General features: G+C 38.0%; 1 protein-coding gene across 9 annotated transcripts in view; it reads right to left on the bottom strand.

The window, feature by feature from the left end:
* Positions 1–6,657: 6,657 nt before the first annotated feature.
* PPM1A (protein phosphatase, Mg2+/Mn2+ dependent 1A) overlaps positions 6,658–25,372 on the bottom strand; it is a 28,650-nt gene continuing 9,935 nt past the window's right edge. For 2 of the 9 annotated variants that reach the window (XM_040559794.1, XM_040559793.1), the window contains exons 2-7: positions 24,380–24,464; positions 20,141–20,992; positions 18,261–18,378; positions 13,076–13,184; positions 10,940–10,997; positions 6,658–8,728 (exon numbers count right to left, since the gene is read on the bottom strand). In XM_040559794.1, the coding sequence (XP_040415728.1) occupies positions 8,681–8,728; positions 10,940–10,997; positions 13,076–13,184; positions 18,261–18,378; positions 20,141–20,974 (1,167 nt within the window). In that variant the 5' untranslated portion in view covers positions 20,975–20,992; positions 24,380–24,464 and the 3' untranslated portion in view covers positions 6,658–8,680. Of the gene's footprint in view, positions 8,729–10,939; positions 10,998–13,075; positions 13,185–18,260; positions 18,379–20,140; positions 20,993–21,428; positions 21,447–23,469; positions 23,619–24,379; positions 24,465–25,372 lie in introns of those variants that run through there. The other 7 variants (XM_040559797.1, XM_040559798.1, XM_040559791.1 and 4 more) reach the window with 5 other exon arrangements.

The raw sequence follows: 25,372 nt of genomic DNA, 5'->3' as shown, positions 1-25,372 counted from the left end.
TTCTTTCCACAAGCTTTGAGCTAGAAATCAAAGGGACATACTTTATCTCTCTCCCATGTTTGCTCTATTACCATGAACCAAGGCTAACAGCCAATTGTATTATAGCAAGTTCATTTTTTTTAATCCCCAGAAAACATTCCCTCATTTTGCTAGAAAACTCAGTAGTTTTGATTTTTAATCCTTAGAGGGATGGGGCTGAATCTTTAGAAAAGGCATTGCTCCAGGTAAAAGGCAATAGCCGGATACCTTCCCACCCCCTTCGCTGCTGTAATTTCTACAGCCTATGTCAGAATCCTACCAGCTCTCTGGCTATCTTAAAGACTTCAGGGAAGACAAAATGTGAACCCATAACATATAAGATCATTCTCCCTCCAAATCATACAGGTTAAAAGCAGTGTAAGGATTTATTTTATCCCTTAGCATCCTTAAATTCTACAAATTACAGAAGTCTGTCCTGCCTTTTACAGTACCGAGTCAGGACAGAAGATGCAAATATATCTCGCTCCTGTGTGACCTGGTTTTCCAAAGGCTGGGCATCCTAAGCAATCCAGAGCTCTCCTAAAAACCCCCAACCAGGTGACTTCTGGGGAATGTCACAGCTGGAGCCAAGCTCGCTGCTTGATCTTGGAATTTCAACATGTAAGGGGAAAACAGTGAAGAGGGGGATTTTTACTTCTATGACTAACCAATGATGAAAATAGGCACTTAAAAGTCTGTTTTAATAGCACGAGCTTGAATTAGAAAACTGAATGAGGCCTGATACCAAGTTTGTAATTTAGTGACAGTAAAACAGACGTGAAAATGGTTTATAGCATACCACTCAAATACACACACACGATGTAATTGCCCGTTTTATTTAGTGGAATCACTTTTGTAGATTAGAAATATTTCCAATTCCCATTTACTCCAATGCAAGCCTCCACCATCAACAGGCATAACGCAGTTTGTTCAACTGATTCAAAAAGAAAAAAAAATACAATCTCAAAAGTTAAGTTAGAAACTAAGTTCACACATTTTCTTTGGGACCAGGAATCTGTACATAGTACAAAATATACATTTATTGAACTTTCTGTAAACACACAGTTTGAATTGTGTAAAACTGTAAATAGTGGGTGAACTACGTGGAGAATAATTTATTATTATATATTGTTATACATTCTACTTAAGGAAAATAGTTATGCTCTTGTATATTACTCTGTTAAATTTATAAATTCCATAATGAGGCTGTGTATTCTGCAAACATGCTTTTCAAGCTTGAATCTCTCCATTCGTAACACACATTTACACAAGTCATCAATGAAAAAGTTACACTTTCCGCAAAATAGATATAAAGAAGTCATGAATTTTCTAAAAAGACAGGCACAGCATGTCACTACAAACGAGACTCTTTTATGAGACGATGTGGAGTCAACTCGGTGAGAAGACAGGTGAAAACTCTCTAATTCAGCATGTTTGTACAGAGCCTTAGTAACAAGACAGATGCTAAAACCCCAAATCCCTGCTTTGAAATGTTTATAAAGCAGCTGGTTCTGGAAATCGTACTCGACTTCACACTTCTCAAATATCCCATATTCCCTGACTTGTGTCTCATATTACCCAAAGCCATTCGGTTTTGTGAGCAGTGATCTACCCAGCACGATTCACCGTGAACATTTGCCTAATTCAGCACTTCCTCTAAAAACTAGATTCCTGGCAACAAAGAGTTAGATCCAGTTAATAAACACAACTCAACTCTTGGTACTCAAGGTCATTGTGAGTCACACCACCACATACAGCATACAATTAAATGTATGCTAGGGAACCCCAGCTGCCAGCATCCAAGTGTCTACGTGGCACGAACCAGCAGAACACGTGGTAACGGGCACTGCAGCATCCCACACGCGGGGACCATTGCATAACGCCCAGCTTCCAATGCACACATCTGGAAATTTCAGCCTGCAGCAGACTTGAATCTAGCATCAACCACTCAGTAAGAATAAAAGCTCCCCTAAAAATGCCGGTAGGCCCATTACTACACAGGGAAGCAATGCTATGTGTATTCAGCACTTGTATTCCTAGAGGTTTTGGGCCTCATTGCTTTCCCATCCAGGTAACTCATTTTGGGTTCCATCCTTTTATCTGTTTTTTAAAGCCAAACGCATTACATGAAAGACTGAACCTCTTAAATAATGCCCCTCTTCTGTTTCACAAGAAAAAAATCTGTTGATTTACACTTTCAAAGAATTAGGACTTTGTTACTTCCAATTAACCTACTATTTTGCTTTAAGATGGTCCCTTCTTCCTCTTTGGCTTTGAGAAGCTTTTTCAAAACCAAAACAGAATAAATATTATATTTCTCTTTAATTACAACACAAGTAGGACAGTTTAAGCTCCAACAATACTTGTGCAAACTTTATATACTGCGAGTGATGCTCCATCCACATCAGCAGGCTGTGAAGTGTATGCCTGATTTTCCCAAGATCATCTTAATTCAGTTTTCCCTTGTAGTTCAAACAAAAACATTGTGCTTCAGCCTGAAATCCCAACAGTGAAAATGAAATTGGCTACTCATGTTTCCACTGCTCAGATTGAGTTGAATTCAGTAATACAAGTGAAATTAAACTCTGAAGACCTCAGTCTACAGGTATCAATAGAAGTAAAAGGATGTAATGTTTTCTGACCTGCCAGCCTCAGTTTTCTCATTTTTCTTCACAAAGATATTTCTCAAAAGAAACAACAATGACATCTCCTTCACTCTGAAGGCTTACTCACAATATGTATCAAGTCCTGTCTACTTTAGCTGCACAAAACCACATGCTCCCACCAGCACTTCAGAGCCATACAGTTAATGGAAGCAAAAATGAATTTCAGTTTTGGCTCAATGTTATTGAGTGAGCTGAGAAGTACGGATGTAGTGCTCTTAAAGAAAAATGCTGCTATCTGACATAGCACTCACCCTTGCAAACAAATTACTAGTTGCGCAGTAGTAAGGACCATTGGTTTTCTTTTTTTTTTTTTTAATTTAAACAACAAAAAAAGCAGATGCCTAGCGATACTTTAAAAAGCGTTCGGGCTTGAATCAATATGAGTTAAACATAAAAATCTGGCTAGGTTAAAACAATATATGCTGTAGAAATCTGACCTACCATCCCATCTCCACTGAAGTTTTGAAACTTTCAGAGTAGAACTATTTCATTAGTTCTATAAAAGGCATTCTTTAAGTTAACCGCACTTTTCCAAACTTTGTGGCTGCAAAGGTTGGTATTTTTTGCTGTTTTATTTAAAGCAGTCTTCCCTTATAGCCCTTTTCCTAAGACACCATTATCACTCCTGGTCTCTTAGCTTGGAAGCAAAGACTTTTCTTATAGAAGTGTCTACACAATGGTGAAAAATGTTTCAATGCTATGCAGAAGGAGTATCAAACAAAAACATAGATAAAGCAAGGAATAGGCGTAAAACCTAGCCCACTGTAGGTCTACAACTAAGACACAATCAGACTAAAGTGCCAGACTTTTTCACGTACTAAAAGTAAGTCATAGAAATATTTGTAGATTTTCCTGGAAACTGTTTTTCAGCAGGAGATGATGTAATCTCTACTTTTAGCATGCTCTGCGTTCTTTTCTACTTGAAAGCTTTTAGTGATCCATGGGTGTAATGAAAAGCTTTACATTTTCCTACAGCTTCTTGAGCTTCTGGGATGAAATGTCGCAGCCCAGTTGACCACTATCTCATTTACAAAGCAACAACGGTATGAAGCAAAATAAAGGTACAAGAAGCTTCAGAAGGCACAAGCCTGAGACCTGCAGACTGTGCAAGCCCTCCACAGAGGCAGCTCCGGAAAAGCTCAGCCGAAGAGCAGATTCTCTGGTCAACACCCATGGACTGGTCAGTCCAAAGTACTCAGCCCAGGTTGTTACCTTCCAATTTTGCTCCATTTTTGCACTGCTTTATTGGCTCACGTTGGGAATCACATGCATTTTATGCACTACAGCATCCTAGAAATTCACGTGGAGCCTCTTTTTTCCACATAGAGTTAAAAATCTATTCAGCCAAGTAGAGAATTTACACCCTGTGATGGCGTATGAAGGCTTGGGTCATGATCATACATAGCTGTAGGAACAAGGAGCTATACCAGTTATCTTGAAGACATTTTTACACCTCAAGAAGCTTGGCACAGAATAGCAATTCCATTTCCTACAGAAAACTGTAAAATATAGCTCTATATCTCTCCATGGTTTTGCTGTTTCTTAACCTAAGCAAGATACATCAGGTTTGTATTAAAACCCTGCGTTTGCCAAATGAGGAGGAAAAGGGTAACATTTAATTAAAGGTTAGCCTGTTTCAGAGAGGGCCAACTTTAAATATCAAGAAATTTAAATATACCAAGTCATTTGTGCATAGAGCAATTCAGGAACGTGTACGTAGAAACTGAGGTGAACACCTTGGCATGATGAAATCCTGATGTACATTTAAATAAGGTAAACTCTGACAGCCATGTCATTAATCTAATAGTGACAGCCATGCTAACTATCTCTTAAGATGGAGCTACATACACATAGAGACAGCCAACAAAAAGCAAGTCTGTCAGGATGGAACTCACATACAAGAGACATTAAAACCAAAGTTTCACGATTCCAGTTTTAAGAAAAACAACAGTGACCAAAATAAAATGTTTAAGTACAGTGTGGAGAAAGATCTGCAAAGGTTTTGATACTCCCTACACAGGTCCGTTGTTTATCTGTGCTTTGGGAGTGTTTTCCATAACTGTGGCAGAAGAGGTGGTGCAAGCATTCCTTTGCTCGCAGCCCCGTCCTCGCCCCATGTCCTGCCCTATGCTAGCACTGGGTAGCTGGAATATCACTTTGTCCAGCTGAGAGTACAGATTTTCTTTTCTGGTCCTAGCTGCATTGCCACAGAAGCGCTACTGCTGGCGCAAGAAGGGCAGTGGAAACAGACGTGTAGCAATAGTTCAGTCTTGATATAAATTGACCATGAAACTACATCCTGAGTTCATAAACGATTTAAAAAAATGCAGTAGGAAGTCTATGCTACCTCAGCGTAACAAGATGAGATTCCTAGCAGGGAATGAATTGCAGTGAAAACCGTTCCCCAATTTGATTAAATCACCCTGACGATTCCAATTCTTGAACTAAGCAACATGGCTCAGATCTAACCTATACAGTTGAGACAGTATCAGTTTTGTGACAGTTCAATTGACATTCAAGTCAGCATCGTAAGTAGGTGTTAAAATGATTAGCTTTGGCACCTGCGTGAACTGTCAAGGTCAGTGCTACCATTACTCATCTGCTGTTTAATATTCTTCAGGCATCTTGCTAGTAGGAGACAACCTAGGATTACCCCAATTCAGCACAGTTTCATGACAAGTAGACGGAATTTCTCTCTCCGATTCTCACTTCTGATGGAAGATTAAAACAAGTGATGGCCACGCATCAAGGCCTGTACCACCTGCTGACAAGGCAAGAGCAGCCACCAGAAAGGCCCCGGCTCCACGACTCACCACATGCACCAGGACTCCGCCGATACAACGGGTTTACAAGGCCTTGCAAGTCTAGGACCCCGCTTAATGTAATTCAGTTTAGCTAATCCAACGTTGGTTCTAGGACATTTTAGAAAGCCTCTGTCTTGAGCACATTTCAATGCTGAATTAGTGAGAATTGTTTGAAAGGTCTATAAAGCAGAACAGGTAATTTTCCCAGAATGATCAGTGAAACATTTAATCTGACTGTAACAAAACTCACAGAAACTGAAGCCAGTGAAGCCGTCAAATGTAGAAGGAAAACAAAATTGCATGGCATACGAAGTGAAGTAGCTTTACAAATATCATTTCCTTTTAAAAAAACAAGCAAATTGGGACCATCCTAGTTGAATATGTATTTAAAAATACATCTTTTAACATCACAGAATTTTCATTTTTGTCACACAGGAATAGTTTTCCATGAGGGAAATAAATAGCACACAATACTTCAAAAAAAAAAATTGCTGCCTTGCCCCTGAGGTGCTAATGTTTTTAGCAATTAACAAAAAGTTTCTGGTGCAAGAAGGAGATGCACAAAGGTGCAAAAGTGCCTTTTCCTTTTTCTTTTCAGAGCAGTGAAAAGTACAGCTTGCCTCTTTTCTAGGATGCTTTATATACTTAATATTTTGTAATCAAACTCTGTATCTAAAATGGCAGTGTTTATGCATTCATAATAGATTCAGTGCTCTGACCTCATCAAAATGCTGCACATAGGTGGTAGGGAGAAAGGCCTGAAACGGGCTTTCTTTTGCTACCCTCAAACCTAGTTACAGCACCTGCAGCAATAGCAGAATTATTTTCTTCCTAACCTTTAGGAGACCTCATAGGAAGAGGCTTCAAAATACATCATTTGTCACTGAGACACTTTAAGTGATTATGGTTTGAAGTATGGCTTTTCACACCACAGTTTTGCTTCTGATTCTCAAAGTTTAAAACTCAAAGTTTCCACAGTCCAGTTCAACGTTTTGCTGTTTCCAAAACTAAACTTTAGTCTCTATGAAAAAGGACAGAACTTTATCTGCCTAGTCCTAAACTGAGTTTAGCTTTTTGCACTAATACGCCATGTATTAAATACGCTTGTTAATTAGGTGCCTGTGAAGCTATAACTTAACATTATTATAGTTTTGCACTCTACAACAAAATTAGACATTTTAAGCATTTATTCATAGGTAGGTAAGGAACTGGTTCTTTAAGCAAAAATTGCTATAAATTTATAAATACAAATAGTGCTTATGTTTTCTTCATTCATGCTTGAACAGATTACAAACTGAATACAATGAAGTTACGTTTTAAGCACCCCACATAGACAAGAGGGATAAAAGAAAAGTTTGCTGGTATATACTATACTTAGTTCCAAGACACTATAAGTTACTTTTTCACTGTTCAGTGTTCCCTAACTCTGCATTAGTTTTAAGGCTATATATACAAATATGTATATTTCAAAGTTAGGGAAAGACAAATATAGCAAAATGCATTGTACTACATTTTCCTATCAAAAAGTAATTATACACCACGTCTTGATTCTGTTTAACCGCAGTAAATGTTACAATCTACTTGTTTTACTGATTTTCCTTTTGGGGAATCTGCCTACTAAATGAGTAAACTACATATTAAATACAATATTCTCAACCAAAAAGACAATACAAGGTGCACAAAACAGCAGTTTTGCAAACACGACTGACTTGAAAACTTAATTTTGCATGTTCAATGGGAGAAAGCTAGGCTTAAATCAAATTAGTTTATTATCTTATAAAATTTTAAATTAGAATTTTAAACAACGAACAGTTAAATATTGTCAACATGCTATATCTCAAATCACAAGTACTGTTTAACCACTAGTCTCTCATTCTAAGTAAGTGGGTCAATTAAAAACACACACCATAAAACATTAAAGATTGTCAGGCTTTGACAAATGTATTTTTATCAAACAGTAGGCAAATTCAAACCAATGCACATCTTCAGTGGGGAGAAAAAAAGCCTGAAAAAACCCACACTCGTAAAAAATAGGGTAACATTAATCCCACTTCATCCTCTAGCATATGGCTATGTCTTGGGCAGTAATTAAAATTCTTCCCATTTTAAAAATGGGCTACCAATTAATAAAAATATTCTTCCACATGTAAAATATCATTTACAATGGCACTGACATTTCAAAAGGCAGGAAAAAAGGAATTACACATTTATGGATAAATTTCTTGTTTGTTAAACCAAGCTTTATTGATAAAATGGAATTCAGAGTATTTTACTTGGAACAGCAGCAGACCCAGCCAATCAGTATTGTAAAAATGCTGCAGACTCCTACTGTATGTAGAAAGCTGCCTGTTCGTGCTCAGTGATTAGTAGTTTCAGGTAAGGGTTAATGAAAAAAGAGGTGCAAAGAATCAAGGCATTCTAATCCCAAGGTTCATACGCATATGAACACGATACTATTAATAGGGCATGATTCAACTCCCACTGAAGTCAAAATCGGAACTCCCTTTAACTCAATGTGAGAGCAGGAGTGCCTCCAAGAAAATGAGATACGTTTGTTGAAGAAAGTGCACTACTCTTTGCTGTTCTTCCTTTGCCGAGCAAATTCACACACTGATTCCTGGCAAGTTGCCCATGAGTTCAGCTTTCGTGTAAAACGAGAAGTTATCTTTACAGTTTTGTGCACCTCTTGAGCACCTAGCTGGCTAGGCTGCTGCTCCTTGCAATCCAAAACCACAACATGAATTTAAAGGGTATATATATATTGTTGCATCACACAAGCCAAACATTTCTTCTAACCTTTATAGTGATTTAAAGCAATTCATAATTAAATATGAGCATTTTGTACAAAGACAATTGCACTTTACAAAAACAAAATCATACAACATAAATTGCTGGAGTCTGATTTACAACATGAATTATGGTTTGAAATCACGTTTACAGAAGTCTGTTTTACAAAAAAGATCAGTTCCTGGGCTAGATGTCGTACTGCTGTAGTTTTCTGCTGTAGTCACTCTCACCAACACATCATATTCCCTTCTTTAATTAATATTGAGGATGGATGTTAAGAAGGGTCACTGAGGTTGGGCTGCACTTTCATTTGAAGGATGAAACATGAACTCCACAGCTAGATGAGCAGTTTTACCACATATCATCAGTTGAGGCAGAATCCTTAAAGAAAAAAGAAGGAACCCTTTAAAGTCTGGAGTGCCCATAGTTACAGCAGTTTCTGGATAATCCAGACTGAAAAGGGAAAAAAAAACTTAAATCATTTTAGGAGCTTGTTTTCTCTCCCCTTTCAGAAACAGCAGAAATAACATTCACAAACATCTAAAAAACCATACATTTAATTAATGAAGCACTAAGGTAAAAAAAGGTTTCAAAATCTGACCAAATGTTTTCTAAAATGCTTACCAATCCTCATAACAACATCCCAGGAACAATATTTAAAAGCACTCCCAGAATAGTTAGAAATAATACAAAAGGGATACACTTATTACACAGGTCTGTCAAAACAGCAGGATGTGCCTCATACTTTTTATCATTACCATCCTTTGTGAATTCAGTCCTTCCTCACTGCATAGGAAGACAGTCATCAACTGACACCTTATTTTAATTCAGATGAATTTTACTACTTATAATTTAAGTTTAAATAGAGGAGTGTAGTTTTGGTAACTGCAGGAAACCCTGACTTTTGATTGTAATAAAGCTGCAAGAAGAAATCACAAAAATTCCCTAACATAAAACTTAAAATAGAAACATGTCATACTCTAAGTCATAACTGTATGGCTACACTGCGTGGCATTACATCCATGCATCCAATATCTGAGTATCCCTAAAATTTGGCCTATTTAGGTCCAAAGGCAATAGTGGATCTTGTATAGCTGAAAAATGAAATCACACTGAAAACTGTTTAACTGACTCCTGCTATCAGTTAAAAAACTATTTGATTTGTACTAGGATTTTAAGTTCTAGTGGTTTTTAATCCATTTACCTTTGTGTCCATTTCCTGTTCTCTCACTTAGATAGAGCTGAATATAGAACAATCTAACAGCCTCATTTCCATCACGTTGGGTATGTACGTTAACACCACAGCTAAGAAGTGTGACCACAGCTCAGTAGCTGAAGCAGAAGTTAAGTCAGCAGCACAGGCAGCAGAGCAAGCTGCTACATACAGCAATCTGTGGTTGTTCCAGCATGACATGTTACCTTCCCCTAATAACTAAGAGACATGATGGGCTTTAACAACAGTCTCTGCTGGTGCTTCCATAACAACACTTCCCCATCGTTACTGAGACTGCAGGAGGTAGAAATATTACTCTTCTTTGGAAGCACTGCCTTACTGATTCAAAGGAAGGAGGCTAATTAAGTCTCTAGCAATGCCACATATGACAATTTTTTAGCATTAACTTTCTGCACCCTTCATTCAAACTTGCACACAGAATTCATTACAAACCCAAAAGAACAGTTGGCATGGAGGTGTAGTAAAAAAGCCAAAATCACTAAAATTACTCTTTGCAAGAGTACCACCTCCAGATTTTCCTTCAAGACCAGAAGTAGCAAAGGAGAACCATTATATGAAAGACTAAAATGGCTATGCTTGTTCCAATTGCAAGGATGAAGAATAAAAGCAGCAGTGAGTAAAAATGCAGGAGCTGCATGCCAGCTATTCACTATGCAAATTTCTGAATCCAACTTGACAACATCACCACAAAACAAAGTTTACTGTACATTCATAGAGCAGTAACTTACTACAGAATGTATTTTGAATATAAAGCATCCTCCTTCAGCCAGTATTAAGGAACTGTTATGCTAAAGGTATCGTGACAACGGCCAAACAAACAGAAGCACTCGGTTGTAAAGCCAGTGCACAACTTCACATTTGGAGGCATTTTACTTTATGTCACATCTAAGCACATAAGTAATTTTTGCTGAAAGGTAAATCATGAAATAAATACTACTTTATGAAGTAAAGCACTTTCAGTGACTGAACGTTATTCCCAATAATCTAAATGCAACTGAGATCACTGTTCATATTTTAGAGTTGTTCCCTCCATCACCCTGACATTGGTTCCTAACTGATCACTGACATACAAGAACCTAAACCATATGCTTGCTATAAGTCTTAGTAAGAGAGTGCTTCCCACAGCATTTGGAAAACGTATATATCCTTAGAACAGAGAGTTATAAATCCAGGCAGGATTCACATCACAAAATTCCAGAAAACCAGCAAGTCAACTAGGCTGAAGTTCTGAGACTACCATCAGCAGAAACCATCAGAAAACAACCATAAAACAAAGCCCAAAGAGAAAGAGCACAAGAAGGTTATCACTTTTGGGGGGAAGGGGTTTTCTAACCAAGAAACAGCAAACTTTAAAAAAAACAAACAAAACAACAAAAACCAGCTGAAATTACTGGGGTCAGAGGAAAGAATGCAGGGGAAAAGATACTTACAGTATCATCATTCCTGTAGGGGTTCAGTCTGTTATAAACAGCTTCAATCACACTCCGTCTAGAGGGAACAAGAAATTAAAGAAACAACAAGATTTTAAGGCTCTGCCTTTTTAAATCAAAATCCCCAAGCAAAACTGCAATTTCAAATGCAAACTTTTAAAGGTTTCAAATTCACAGAACCAAGTTTACTGCAAGTTACCGTTAAGTGTCATTAAACATAGCTATCATAGTCCTTTAAAGCCTTTATGAAAAACAAGGCTGGATAGCACTCTGCATTAAGCACAAGAAGAGCACAGACATTCAGATGAGGCCGCAGTGCTGTTTGGTGGTATGTCTCTGAGGCTTTGGAAGCGGGCATCTGAGTACGTGATAGGAGTTGAATGCCATGGCGTTTGTGTGCCCAATGAATACTGCAGTAGCACCTTCAGATATTATGACGCCTCCAGAGGGTTTCAAGAAGAGGATTTCTTGAAAACTGATACACAAAAAAATAAGGGAGGCTGATGGAAGAGGAAGCCTCTGCCTTGCCCAGCACATAAGGAATAAATTTTGGAGGGGGAGCCGGAAAGAAAGAAGGGAGCAAAAGGGAAGAGCCACAGACGGGACTTCAAAAGCAATTTTCTTCCAGATAGCCTATTTGCAGAACCAAGTATGACAAAGCAGCAAACTACAACTGTGATAGAAAACAAACCTCAAAAACGCTTCTTAAATGCTCATGAATACATGCAGAGGAATCACAAAGGAGTGTTTTAGAAGAAAAAAGCAGATGACAGGCTTTATAATCATCCTGCAACAATGAAAAGTCAAGAACTATCAGGCAGCAGTATAAACATCACAGTGAATCTAGTGAATGATTATACAGCACGGAAGAAGAGGTTGAATTTAAAGCAATAAAACAAGCAATTACACACAAAGTATATTGCATGTATGAACTGGAAAGCTGTTCTCATCTTTCAGCAACAGGTATCTTTGATCCTAAATAAAGCCAAGTTTTTGAAAAGCATTGTTTTCCTTCCAAATTGTCATTACTGCTTTTTACGCTAACATCCAATTAAATCCATACTTTTGTCAATCTCTATTCAAGCTAGCATCACTAAAGCACATAATCACACGGAAGTCAATTGCTTCAGTGACCTCCGCACTTCCCCGCAACCATGATGCTAGAGCCAGCCAAAGGAGCTCGAGATAAACAATTTGAGTCAGTTATTCATGAAAGATGGCACACATCGATACTTCAAGATGACTGCAACACATCCTAAATAGGTGTTACTATTATATATAAAACAGCAATCTCTTTTACTAGTTAATATAAGAACAATTTTGTAGAAGTCATCCTTACAACTCAGTCATCATTTACTCACTTATGTGCCCACAGACCATGTTTTGGCGTAATAATACAAAATTATACTCTGAAGTATTAAAAATAGACTGTCCATAGCACATGTGCTCAATCTGCACGGTACAGGTTCATGAATAATCTTTTGAACCAAAAAGCACTTGGTGGGCAAACGAGCTAAGTACATCTCTCCCTTAAGTGCTGAACATCTATTTATGAGACACAGCACCAGCCCTGAACTCAAGGACAAAGCCAGCCTATTTAAAGTTTTAAATATAACACTCTACTTAACTTCAATAGACTTCTATAGAGTTTTTGTATTTGTCACAAGCAGAGAGATGCATAAGCAAACTTTCAAGCAATGACAATAGTGCCTCAGCTGCAAACAAGAAAAACTGCCAAGCAAAACATTATATGCATGTCTTCCTGAAGTGCAGAACCATATCTCCAAGTAGCTACTAAAGTCAGTGCATTATTTTTGCATCTTCAGACACACAACCTCCCTCCCAGAAAACCCAGTTAATTACAAAAAACCAAGAGACACTCAGGCCACCCTTAAAAAAGACCCATCCCCAAATTACATTTTGACTTTCAATTTTAGTAGTGATCAACAAGTTGACTCTGTTTTATACTGTCCCTTCTCATTCAGAGCAATTCAATAATCAGAATTGGAGAACAGATCATATTTTGTACTGTATCCTTTCTTCCCTCCCCCCACTTTTAAGAGTGGCCTTAATGTTAAGTTTAAATTTAAATAAAATAAAATAAAAAACAACACATTTACATTGATGTGAACTCACTTGCTTGCCAATTCACCCCCTGGCGGGAGGTTTGGGATGCTCTCAGTTGCTAACGTACGCATCACATGGACTAAGTCTGGTACTCCTTCACCCTGCTTCTTTATGATCTCTGGGAATCAGAAGTACTTTTTTTGTAAGTGCAGTCCAAATTTAACTTAAAAAGATTGAAACACTCAGTTTTATAAAAAGGCAGCTTAACTTCTGTTAATATAAGAAATCAATGACAGACCAGACTCAACATGGTAAACGTTAACTTTGGTTCAGTGAGAAAAAGAACCTGTGATGGTTTTGAGACAAGATATCCTGCTGTTAACATGCATAATGGTTTTAGAAATACACAGCTACCTAATACACGTGGAAACAATTTCTTTAATGGCTTTCCTATTGTATCATTATTTTATCGTCCCAACAAAATGCAATGGGCATGAGGCAAATATTAACATCAGCTTTATCACTGCAATAGAAGGTAAAAGATTATCGCCATCATACAAAACACGGTATTTTCAAGAAACGAAAGTTCATACACATGAAAAATAACTCCTGTGGCTGTATGTGTATAAGCCAGTACTTGTACCTTACCGCATGACCACAACATGCAAATAGTTCCTAACGTTATGTACAAATTAAAAGCCAGGGACATCAGAGTTAAGAGACAGCTCCATCCTTCACTCAACTTGGGGAACGTGTGACTACTGGGCAGTTATTTAAAGCTGATCCACTCCAACTTCTGGCTGAAGAGGCTCTGTTCTGTAGCCACAGTCACATTTGTTAGGGAATTAGTTCTTTAATTTTATTCTTAGACCTGTTTTTGTTTTTTGTTTTTAAAGCAGTAAGCACACAATTTTATTTGAACTCTCAAGAGATTTCACTGTACCACTCCTGGAAAGATTCTCTTTAAGTAGGGATTTTATGAAATTTTTTAAAGTTTTAAAAAAATTTTTTAAAGTTTAAAAAAAAAAATAAATAAAATTAAAAAAACTTTTAAAAAATGCATCTCATCAGGTCTTCTGTAAACAAGAGCTCAGAAATGAGATGAATTAAGACTTGGCACTGTTGATCTTCAAGTGAATATTGCAGCCCACATACAATGAGCACGTGTGCATATATACACGTGTATATACACACACATACAAATACACACACTATTCTTCATGTCAGAAAGTATTTATACAACTTGAAGTGGTTGGAACTCATCAGTACCACTTCTGAAATAAACACTTTAGCATTCAGTTTTTACCCTAAATGATAATTCCAGATAGCATACCAAGTTTCCATTTTATAATTTAATTAATGAGGTATGGCAAATTGAATCTTTTAAAATGAACAGTTTTACTTTTTAGTAAAAAAAAAAAAAGTGAATTTTTGTGCATGCAATTGCTTTTCATGGCTGTGTGTGTTTACAAAACCAATCAGGTCTATTTGCAGTCAGCTGTGTAAATTATTTGCAATGTACACTGGAAACACTGTCTAGTCCTCAACCAGCATCAGACTCTGCAACACAAAGCTTTAACCTGGTCAATTCAAAACCTACATTTTAAATGTTTAACACCACACACCACAGGTACCTTAAAAACTTGCAGTTCCCTCAAAAATCTATGGCCAAAATTCATTTTACCATCTAACATTTAGTAAATAATCTAACACTCATAAATCTGAATAAGAAGCAAGATCTCAGATTTGGTTTGCCAAGTTCCTTTATTGTGCAATTTTGAACATCTAGTATATTCTACATTGTGCTAGAGCTAGAGTTCTGCTGTACAAAAATAAGGAATTTATATTTTACCTATACTACACAGTTTCACAACCTGTAACTGCAGTACATTTAACATACAGTCTCCACTAAATGAATACATTTATATTTTGAGAAAACTAAAGATACAGACTGAATGAACACTGATGACACAACAAATGGAGTCGGTCTGCTAGCTGTGTTTAATTTATTGGAATACCTTCTTTCAGTACATCTTACAAGCCCCCCTCCCTCTTCAATTTAGTTTTAAACCTTCTACACATTTTCATGGCATCACGTACTGGAAAAGTGTACTTACAACCCTAAAATAAAGGATTTTAAACATATCTGCTTACTTCATATTCTGAAATAGAATTCCACACAAAGTTTAAGAAAAAGCCAAAGTTTCAATGTTGTGTAAATATGGGAGGGAACACGTAACAGCTAACTGAAATTTATTTATCTCTACATAGATATAAATATTGCAAAGACTATCTATTACTGTATGCTTATATGTAGTAAACTGAGAACAGAAAAAGAACCGTACACAAGTGTCTTTTTAGAGCCAACACGTCAATAACTCACATATTAGTGCAAATAATAGCAATTCATTTCGGAATGACTAATTAGGATGTAAACTACCAGGAAGTTTACATGACATTTTAGGAGAAACACTGATTTATCGCAAGTAATGGCACAACGATGCTTCTCCACACTTGCTGCTTCTTCTATTATTATCTGTTGTAGCTATCTGGACCACAAACACATCAAGAATTGATAAAAGGAGAGTCCAAGGTGACACAGTGAGTAGAAAGCTCTCATTTTTTTTAAAAACTGAATCAACTCTCCTTGTTCAAAGAATGATTTGGGCTGGAATGGACCTCAAAGATCATCTAGTTACAACACCCTCTTGTTCAAGAGGCCCATCAGTAATAAGCCCTGTTCAGTCTTAAAACTTGCACTACTACTTCACAGTATAAAGATATGTTCTAGGCCGAGGGAATAAAAGCACAACCAGGAAAAATGCACACTGGTAAGCATCAAATCTCATTACCTGTTAGGACTACACTGAGTACCAAAGTGCAGAAGAACACATTATATGCATTTTTCACCAGGTTTCTGCTTTAATGAATTTGAACTTTGATATTACAAATTAGTAAGAGAATTCTAAAAGTGGTCTTTATATTTTCTAGATCCTTCAGCTACAGGTTAGGCTTTTAAAGTCAAGATGCTTTAAGTGTGGCAGTGCTTATGTTAAGAGGAAGAATATTTACTATAGTGTTGAAAACCTCAGAGGCTGTAGCAGTCTTCCCCTACTTGCCAATTCCACATAATCCATTTCCACCAAGAAACAATATAACTGCACAAGAATTATCAAGTTAAACATAACAAAATTAATCGACACCTATACTTGAAGTTCTGCTTTATTTCAGCCTCTCAACTTCCCTCACATGTAAGAGCTAAAATGACAAGTTCTGCCTTCAGCTGATATAGATTACCGTGGGGTTGAGTAGTGTTTACTACATGTTCATTAATTTAAATATCTTTGTGCAACAATAGACAGAAGACTGAGGACAACTCTAAAAAGAAGTAAAGACCCTTGAGGGGAAGTACAATGCATTTCCTCAAGTAGTTCAGATAACATGTCATTAAATTAGTATTAAAGTGCTTTATAACTACATACAGAATCCTTCTGCCTCTATTCAAGTATGACACTTCACTCATTCCTGAAATGTTATATTTGTATAAGTGGAAAGAATTGGCAATCAATTTCATTGTATGTACCATAATCACATGCAGTTCCAGTGTTAGGTTCTTCATTTACTGAGGAGTCTGTACAAAAGTGTTAACTTCCCCCACTGTTAATATTCTTAAGGGTACAATGGGGTCAGCTGAAATGCAGCCTAAACTTGAAGCTATCTTCATATTCCATGTCATGGGTTTGCTTGAAGTAAGACAAAATAGCTAAGGTATGAAGGTAATAAGGTAAGGTAATTAGGAGAGTTAACATGGTATAAATTAACGGGTGAATTTACAGCATACTTGCTCTTCACCAGTTCTGTGAGTGGGCCTATATAGTGAGCTCTTCAAATGTCTGCTGTTCACTGCTCTGAAATGGAGAAAGCCATCTGACACTCAACTCATGCAGTGCTACCGTACGTGTGGGTACTCCTGCTACGCTGTCAAAAAGATTCACACTATAGCTTACTGTGCACCAACTTTTCCTGTTAGGGAGAAGTTATATAAAACACAGAAATGCTCTGTCTGGACATTTATTCGGGGGCAGAACAGCTGTAGTTTGCCAAGACTCAGGAACAAGGCCCTCGAAAAAGGCAGTACTTCCTGAAGGAGCACCTACAAGGTAGCAAGTGCTTTAAACTGCACATTAATTCGTCTGAACCCAGAATTCCCACATGAACAAGCCCTCTGTGAAACTTCGGAAGTTACACTTTGCATTACCTTCATACAAGTTAAGGAGGAAAAAAGTGCACAATATATTCCTGTGGCATACTAATCACTGATACCATGTTACTAAGTACTCTGTGTATTGTGCCACATGTGCTATTAAGGATTCTTGCAGTATATGTACATAACTAGACTGGTAACATACAGGTCTAGAGGAGTCCACTTCAAAAATAGACTTAACCTATGCAAACAATGCATACGGTTGTGTCTTACATTTCAGAAACAAAATCCAAGCTGTGATCATCTTTAAATATCAAAAGGCACTGTAAATCCAGTTTTAATGAGAAATCTCTTAAATGAAACTGATTTTAAATGCCATTTTTAGTTAGGTGAGCCAAAACACCTAAGACTTGCAGTTTCAGCTGAAAGTTTAAGAACTCCAGAAATACATCTTTGATAATAATTTCAAAATTTTGTTTAAAGATGTGCTCCCAGATTGTGCTCATCAGGAATGCTTAAAGATTAGCTTTAACAAACTTCTGACATGCTTTCAAGTAAGTATGCATGTTACCAGGTGCCTTTAAGATGACAGTAATTAAGCTGTAACCCTACCACAATTGTGTAATAAAATATTTTTCTGGCTAACTTGCAGACAGAGCTACACAGAAAAGTGGCACTCAAATTACCACCTTCGTAGACACTTTACAAGATATTCTGACTATTTCGTTTAACTCCATGTAACAGGAAGAGGGATTTACTGGTCTGAATTTAGTGTTGTCAATGGACTCATGAAGAACACTGAGCACAAATGAATCCTCTCTGACACCCTGAACAATTTTCATGGCTACAGTCTGCTGCACTTTCATAGCAGAATTTTGTCAGGACATACAGCAGGACTGTAAGAGTGCCTTTTTCAGAGATGTACACTAGATGGCCAATGGCACTTGAAAGTCTACTAAAAAGCCTGTATACAATTAGTTGTTGGAAAGGGAAAGGGGTCAGGGGGTCTGTTTAGAAACAAAGTTACTTATTTTTTTTTAAATGATCCACCTTCTACTCTGCTTTCCAGGTACTTGTCCAACTCTGCCTCCCTTTTCACCGCCTCTGGTGATACCTTTGGTGCATTCGGAAAACAGATCAATATCACACTCATGTTGTCTCGACTTCCCTGGTGGAAAAGAAAAAACGATTTGAGAATGCATACATACCAGACTAAATCCACATCAAAGCATTTTACACACAAGAATTCACCAATCATGGTACTAGAATGCAATTTTTGCTCCCACAGATTATCATCACCATTATCCTTATTTTTTTTTCCCTCCCAGAATTCCAGAAATCTACTTTTTGTAGTTTGTTCAGTAAAAACTACCTTTTAAGTCATTATATTCTTTTCCACTTCTGGGTCTGAAGACTATCTGGAGCCAATTAGACAGCCTGTTGTCTTTTTAAAAATGACATTACTAGTAAGTGATGTGCAATTACAAGGCTGTGTTCCCTCTTGTTTTAAGGAAACACTGATCATTCTGAGAAAACAGTTGAAATATTAAATCAGTAAACAAAATCTGTACTGCTTAAAAACAGTACATAAGAAGTTGTTGAATTCAGACAGTGCTTCCACCTAAAAACACTGCTATTGATTTTTTTTTTTTTTCCCTTTTCTAAAAAGAAAAATTAGAGGTTAGAGTATCTGTTAAAAGACCAGCTGGAAGGGGCTCTGGCCTTTACAAAAGCATTCTTTGAAATGGAAATGTTTAAAAATTAAACGCAACTCTAATACTCAAATATATTAGAATACAGACACCTGCTTAGGAAAAGTAACCGTTTAGTTTGCTTTCAGTATCCCTGAGCTCTTGTCTACAAACACGCATCTATATGCTTAGCAGTTAATGCAAATTAAATGCAAATAACATCAAGAACAAGCAGAAATGTTTTAAAAAGTATATACGGGTGTATGAAGAGGTGCTGACAACTGGCTACTGCAAAGTCTACAGCATCCACAAGCCAGTGTTCATTCCCTTGTTTTCAAGGCTACCAGAAAAACTGTAAACAAAACTATATGCATTATTAATCTTCCAAAGTGTTGGAAAGTGATTCCTTTTTTCCAAATGGGAAACAATGACCTTTGTAGCCACGTGGCAAGAGCCGAGATGCTCTCTTGCTTCTTTAGTATCAAAAATGTTGGGCATATTACATTATGACTTACAGCGTGCCTTTGGAAAATTAAGTAATAAGCCATGAAACTAAGTATTTCAAATCTCTTAACTGCACCATCCTACAGCTTGTTAACACAAGGTGGAAGTCATTGTACACAAAATTGCATAGATTTGTTAAACAAAACAGTCCTATCTTTTCCTGCGTTAGCTTCACAGCTGTATGACACAACACTGAATGAGAAGTACAGTAATTAAACCAGAACAAAAGCTGACTTTGGAAGTCAGAACTTCATATAATTGAGAGAAAACTTTAAATCGTAAAATAAGAAGTCAGGGTTCAATCATTCTGCATTTACCTTGATGTAATTACGGCAGTAAAGTTACCATATGCCCATGAGAGGAAGGGAAAAGCAGGAATAGAAAGAATATCTTCTAGTCTGATGAAAGAGTTAAGGTTTTGTAAGGTATGTTGTGAAATAGAAAAGGACAGTTATTGTCCTTGGCTTGCCCATACGCTCCCATTAGCTTCTCATTTCCCAGGTATCACAACATATCTGTACATGATTTTCAACTCTTCATCAAAGATGCCCCTACTGTTACTGTTGCATGCTTGTTTCCCCTCTATCACCATTTTTATAGGGATCATAGTAATTACTTTCAAGGTCATGTTAACAGAGAACATACTTATCAACTGAAATCAAAACTTATTATTCTTAACTCATTCATAAACATCTAATAGTGAAAACACAAACTTTTCCTCTCAAGTCTTGCTACCTTGTACAAGCAGGTGTCAACTATCTCATTGCAAACTTTCTCAAGGTCATCAGTGACTTCAAGTCTGGATCTTACAAAGTCACACAGCTCTTCATTTCCCATAACATCCCAGATACCATCGCAAGCCAGGATGATGAATTGATCATCTTCTTCTGATCTCTCAATTTCATAAACTTCAGGCTCGGGTGAGACTAGCTGTTCTGTAGGACCTTTCCCATGGACACATTTGTAATCAAAGTCTCCAAGCGCCCTTGAAACAGCGAGGGAACCATTCACACGCTGAATCATTACAGAGCCACCTGCATTCTGTATACGCTCTTTCTCCAGTGGATTACTCGGTTTGTGATCCTGCGTGAAGAAGTGAACCTTCCTGTTTCTACAAAGTAAACCTCTCGAGTCTCCACAGTTGATGAAGTATGTGTGTTGGGGAGAAATCATGACACCCACAGCTGTTGACCCGCTTCTGTCTGCACCATGTTTCTTCTCGGAGATGACTCTCATGTGTTCATCAATTTGCAGAAAACCTGTTCTGATGCCACTCTTTACACTTTCCACAGATGGGGGCCCATCTGGCCCTTTAAAATCCTGGTTGCTTGTGATGTGATCTAATAAATGCTCACAGCAGTACTTGGCAACCTGGGATCCAGCGTGCCCGTCATATACAGCAAAAAATGACCATCCATCAAGTCCATTTGGCAAACCAATCACAGCTGTATGTGCATCCTCCATTTCAACTCGCCAGCCTTGCATACTACTCAGACCGTAACGAAGCCCATTCCCTTGCCCTTGGGCATTATGCTTCTCCATCTTTGGCTTGTCTAAAAATGCTCCCATGATGACTTGCCTTCAGTTCTGAAAAGAAAGAAAAAAGTATTAAGGTATTATTGAACATAAGTAGTAAATAAACTAATGGAAACTATTAAATAATAGAAGGTGCAAGTAATGCTAAGATGGCAAAAACACAAAGCCTAATTTTCTCTAAAGTCAAATTTGCATCGCTTTCATCTCATTTAAACAACGACATTGCTACAAGCTGAACTGTACTTTTTATTTTTTTTTAAAGTATTTTCAGCTGTTATACTTGAAGAACTTTATTCCACTATCATGCATTGTTTTGACAAAAGTCTCTAGTATCAGTATATAAAAAATGAGTTTGATATAAAATGAGATTGGCACACATCTGAATAGTAATGTTCCCTGCAATTACTGGGCCAAGGAAAGAGTTCAATGTTTCCCGGCCAGTGACATTCCCTAGACCCCTACTGCCCGGCCATGAAGTACTGCTCACCTTCTGCTTTTGTGATGGTGGTGGGTTAACAAAAGGAAAATGATTAAGTTTTCCTTTGGGGGGAGAGGGGGGAGATTTGTTTGTTTGTTTTTTAAGCAGGTAAAGCGATCTGGAGAGTCGAGATGAATGCCAGAGCCTGCATAAAAAAAGTGACAAGACTGGATAACTAGGAGCAAGACACAGAAGGAACAGAGCAGCTGTCCCTTTAGGCAGCAGCAAGCCATTAGCATGGCTCAGCCATCTTGTGAAAGCTCATCCTTAGATTTTCAGTTAAATTACACAGCAAGCTTCTCAGATGTCTGTGCTGCAGATTTACTTAAAACCTTAATGTATTCATGCTTCAGTGAAAGACAACTACCCCTGACAAGTTTAAAGAAACCTGTTCAGAAATAAAAATCACACGTTGTAAATTCATGCTGTTTTTTTTTTTTTCAAGCCAGCCCAATATATTGCACACCCAATCCTTCTCCACCTCAAATCACTGGGATGTGATGCAGCAAATATTCATGCTTAAGAAATGAAGAATTACATTTGCAAACTGACTGGTTTATCCTCATGGCTCTCACACCCTACCCATCCAACCCACCCTTCTAATCCACATCAGTTTATTTGAGCATTCATTATTAAAAAAAAAGAAGAAGAATCACACAAAATAGGTCGCACATTTTACATACTTGCAAATTCAGCAGGCACAAAAGAATGTGCAAATCACTGTTATACAATACTACGTAAGGGAATAACACAAGCTTTTCTATTGGAAGACGGCAGACAAAAAACAACTGAGATGAATCTCAAAATAAGATTTTACCCGAGGCCCTAGCTAAGCTGCTGTACTAGGAAAGAAGTTAGTTTACCAGGGATTTTAGGAGGTTTTACCATCTATGTGGAATATGTTACATCAGCTCGCTAAGTGATAACATCACTTTTTGCTTGCATGTTACTCCAGCACATCCCCAGCTAGAAATGAAACCGTGTATGCAACAAAGCCTTCCAGCATGTCTCCTCCAATCCACTGTCACCCTTTCTGAAACATCTGTACGTGTTAAAATAAACAGGCAAGAAGTGTTTATATTTGATCTCACCATGACAGGGATCCAAATGCGAGGCACACGCGCTGGTTATACGCTTTTGCTCACATGCTTTGCTAACAAAAACAAAAGCCACGCATATTTCAGCTGCATGGAGAGAGATGTCAGCAGCAGTACACCTCTGCTTCCTCTCACGCCAGCCCCTGCTCTTCGGTTCTGGCTCTTCTCAAGGGGGCACGAAATAACCATGCCCATGCAACCTCAAACTAGGCAGCAAAATATGGTGCACGCCGCTCTCGTATCTTAAGCACATGCATGAGGTTCACGTTACTGCAGTTGCTAGGAAAAAATACGACTTAGATGTTTTTATCTTGACATACAGCTCTAATGAAGTCAGAGCGATCAAAATAATTACAGAATGCTGCCATAGATCAAACGGGGAATTATTTCACGGAACAGACTTCTTATTCACCCCTCGTCAGCAGGAGAGTTTAAACTAATGTATAGCACTTTCTTATTGTTGAAGAGATCACAAAACAGAATTCAATTGTCTCACCTGAATTTAGAGCTCAAAAAGCAGAAAGAGCCCTGACAAATGCCACATTTTGCAAAGTATTTTTTTTTATTACTGTGTTTAAAAAACAACCAACTAAAAGCACTAAGAAGAAGACATAGTTAAACCAACCACAAATTTGAGGCAGGAAAAGCAGTTTTCCTTCAAGTCTCTCACATTACTAGGTACCCAATACTCAGAGCTGTGCTCTGGAAGCTGTTCATCCCCCTCAGTAGTTCATCACCTAAGCCACGATTAAAAAAACTCAATGAATCTGCTCTCCATTTAAAATCAAGCTGCCTTATCCCTTCCCAGGAGGCAAAACGAAAGCTGTTGCTATTCTTCTAAATTAAGCCTCGGAGGTGAGATGTTGACACATGATTCTTCGAGGGTGTGAGCTACCCACCAGAGATGTGAATACAACCAGAGAGCAGGATAACCACAATGTGGTCACACATACCTTTTACTTAGGAAATTATTCAGAGCCCATGGCATGAAGTATTCACCTTCTGGAAACTGCAGCAACAGACCGCAGTCACCTTCCTCGCAATGCTCTAGCTAGTCGTACTTCCACCATAACACCACTCCACACCTGGAGGCGTGCAAGGCCAGGTTCTCAAAATCCTTTCTGTATCCAAAGGGAAAGCATAGTTTACTCGCAAGTAGGATGAATGTGCCAAGCCTTCGACTCTTCCACAATTTCAGTTCATGTTCAGAAAAGTGGGTTTTAGTAACGACCAGTTTGTGAATTCTTAGGAAACACAGGCTACCTGCTACTTCCCCCTTATGCAGTCTTAAAGTTACCTTTTTTTTCTTTAAGTTTTAAAGGAGCAGAAAAAACACACAGACTGACATAAGAAAGCTATGAGGCCTCCCTACTAAAAAAAAAAAATCTTAAACCTGCTCTCGAGTCCCTATCTAGAGGCATCTTTCACACATCACTGCCTACCTAACTCACCAGCACTTCATCCGTTCTTTCACGAGGAGCTGTGAGCGCTATGCTGCTTAAGCCAGGATGACACCTTTAGTTAAGCATATATAACCACGTATGCAAATCAGGCTGACCTGCAGCAGTGCAAGCAACCAAGTTACAGCAGGACTTCATTAAGTAACACCACTAAAGACAGAGAAGTCAGGCCCAGAAGAGTCTGCATGCACCCAGACTCCAAGCACGGCTTGGCTCACCCCTCTTCTACAGTTCTTTAGTCACCTGCAGCCATCTGGTCATCTTTGGCACTGGGATACCCAACCTGGATGCCTCCACTTTCAAGATGCTCGAGCAATGTATGAACAACCAACAGAGGCAGACAGCATTCCTATCTCTACTAAAGCCAAAGTCAGAGAAAATGCCCTTGAATCTGGAAGCTTACCGGTGCATCTATTGGTGAATGTAAACCTCCCGTTGTTTTTTCCTTAGAGGAGGACGAATCTGTACAGTACGACAACAGCAGTGCCCTGTAGGAACATCGGAGGTGCAAGATTTTCTTCAGAAGGGTAACCAGAAGACCATCAGGCACTGCAACTGTCACAGCGACCGGTCAAACAAACTACAGTTTTAACCGAGGCTGACTCTTGGTTCACCATCTCAGTGCCTATGCCTTCCATTAGTTACTCCTGAAAGAAAGAGCTTTCTGCAGTTCCTGGGTTTTGGCTCCCAAGAACAAAAAATTAGAAGCCTCTCTAATTATTTTTTTTATTAAATATTTTTTTAATTAAAAGAAGTGAGACTGAACATTCTGCATAAATATGCATACCCAGGGATGCATCTACGCATCTACGAGTGCATCTGAAGCATGACTTCAGAAACGCTGACTCCGTAGAGGTCAAGCTGAAGGAGAACCTCTACAGCAAGTGCATGAAAAACTCAAGTCACAGTTTGCAGACAGAAAAGCGAGAGTACTGTACAGGCCTAGAAAAATCAACACAAGTAACAAGATCTGGGATAAAACACAAGGGTGCCAAAATTCAAAGGACTGCAGCATTAGAAACAAAACTGAAATAATGAATGGAGCATGCCAAAGAGTCAGTAGCTAAAACCCTTGAAAATAGATGCAATTGGAGAACTGAGTGGCAAAGAAAAGGAGGGTAATTAGTATACCAGACCATGGACAACCATGGACAACCGCAGATACACCAGTGGAATGCATGAAATCCCTTTGCCCCTTTATTTGTCCCTCAAATTATACTATCCAGCCAGTGCAACTGTATTAACTCCTGGTACACAAGAAAATAAACTTCTACGTATGCTTTTTCATTTGCTTGAAGGCTCATATGAACACGTCTTAAATTGTTCACAAAGGATAATCAACGTAAATCCATATACCCCTGCAAAAACCTTATGTATTTTTCCAAGATCTCAGACT

Source organism: Cygnus olor, chromosome 5 (genome assembly GCF_009769625.2).
Source record: "Cygnus olor isolate bCygOlo1 chromosome 5, bCygOlo1.pri.v2, whole genome shotgun sequence".
Lineage (NCBI taxonomy): Eukaryota > Metazoa > Chordata > Aves > Anseriformes > Anatidae > Cygnus > Cygnus olor.
Note: the sequence above shows the minus strand (reverse complement) of the source record. Positions and strands in the feature narration are given on the sequence as shown.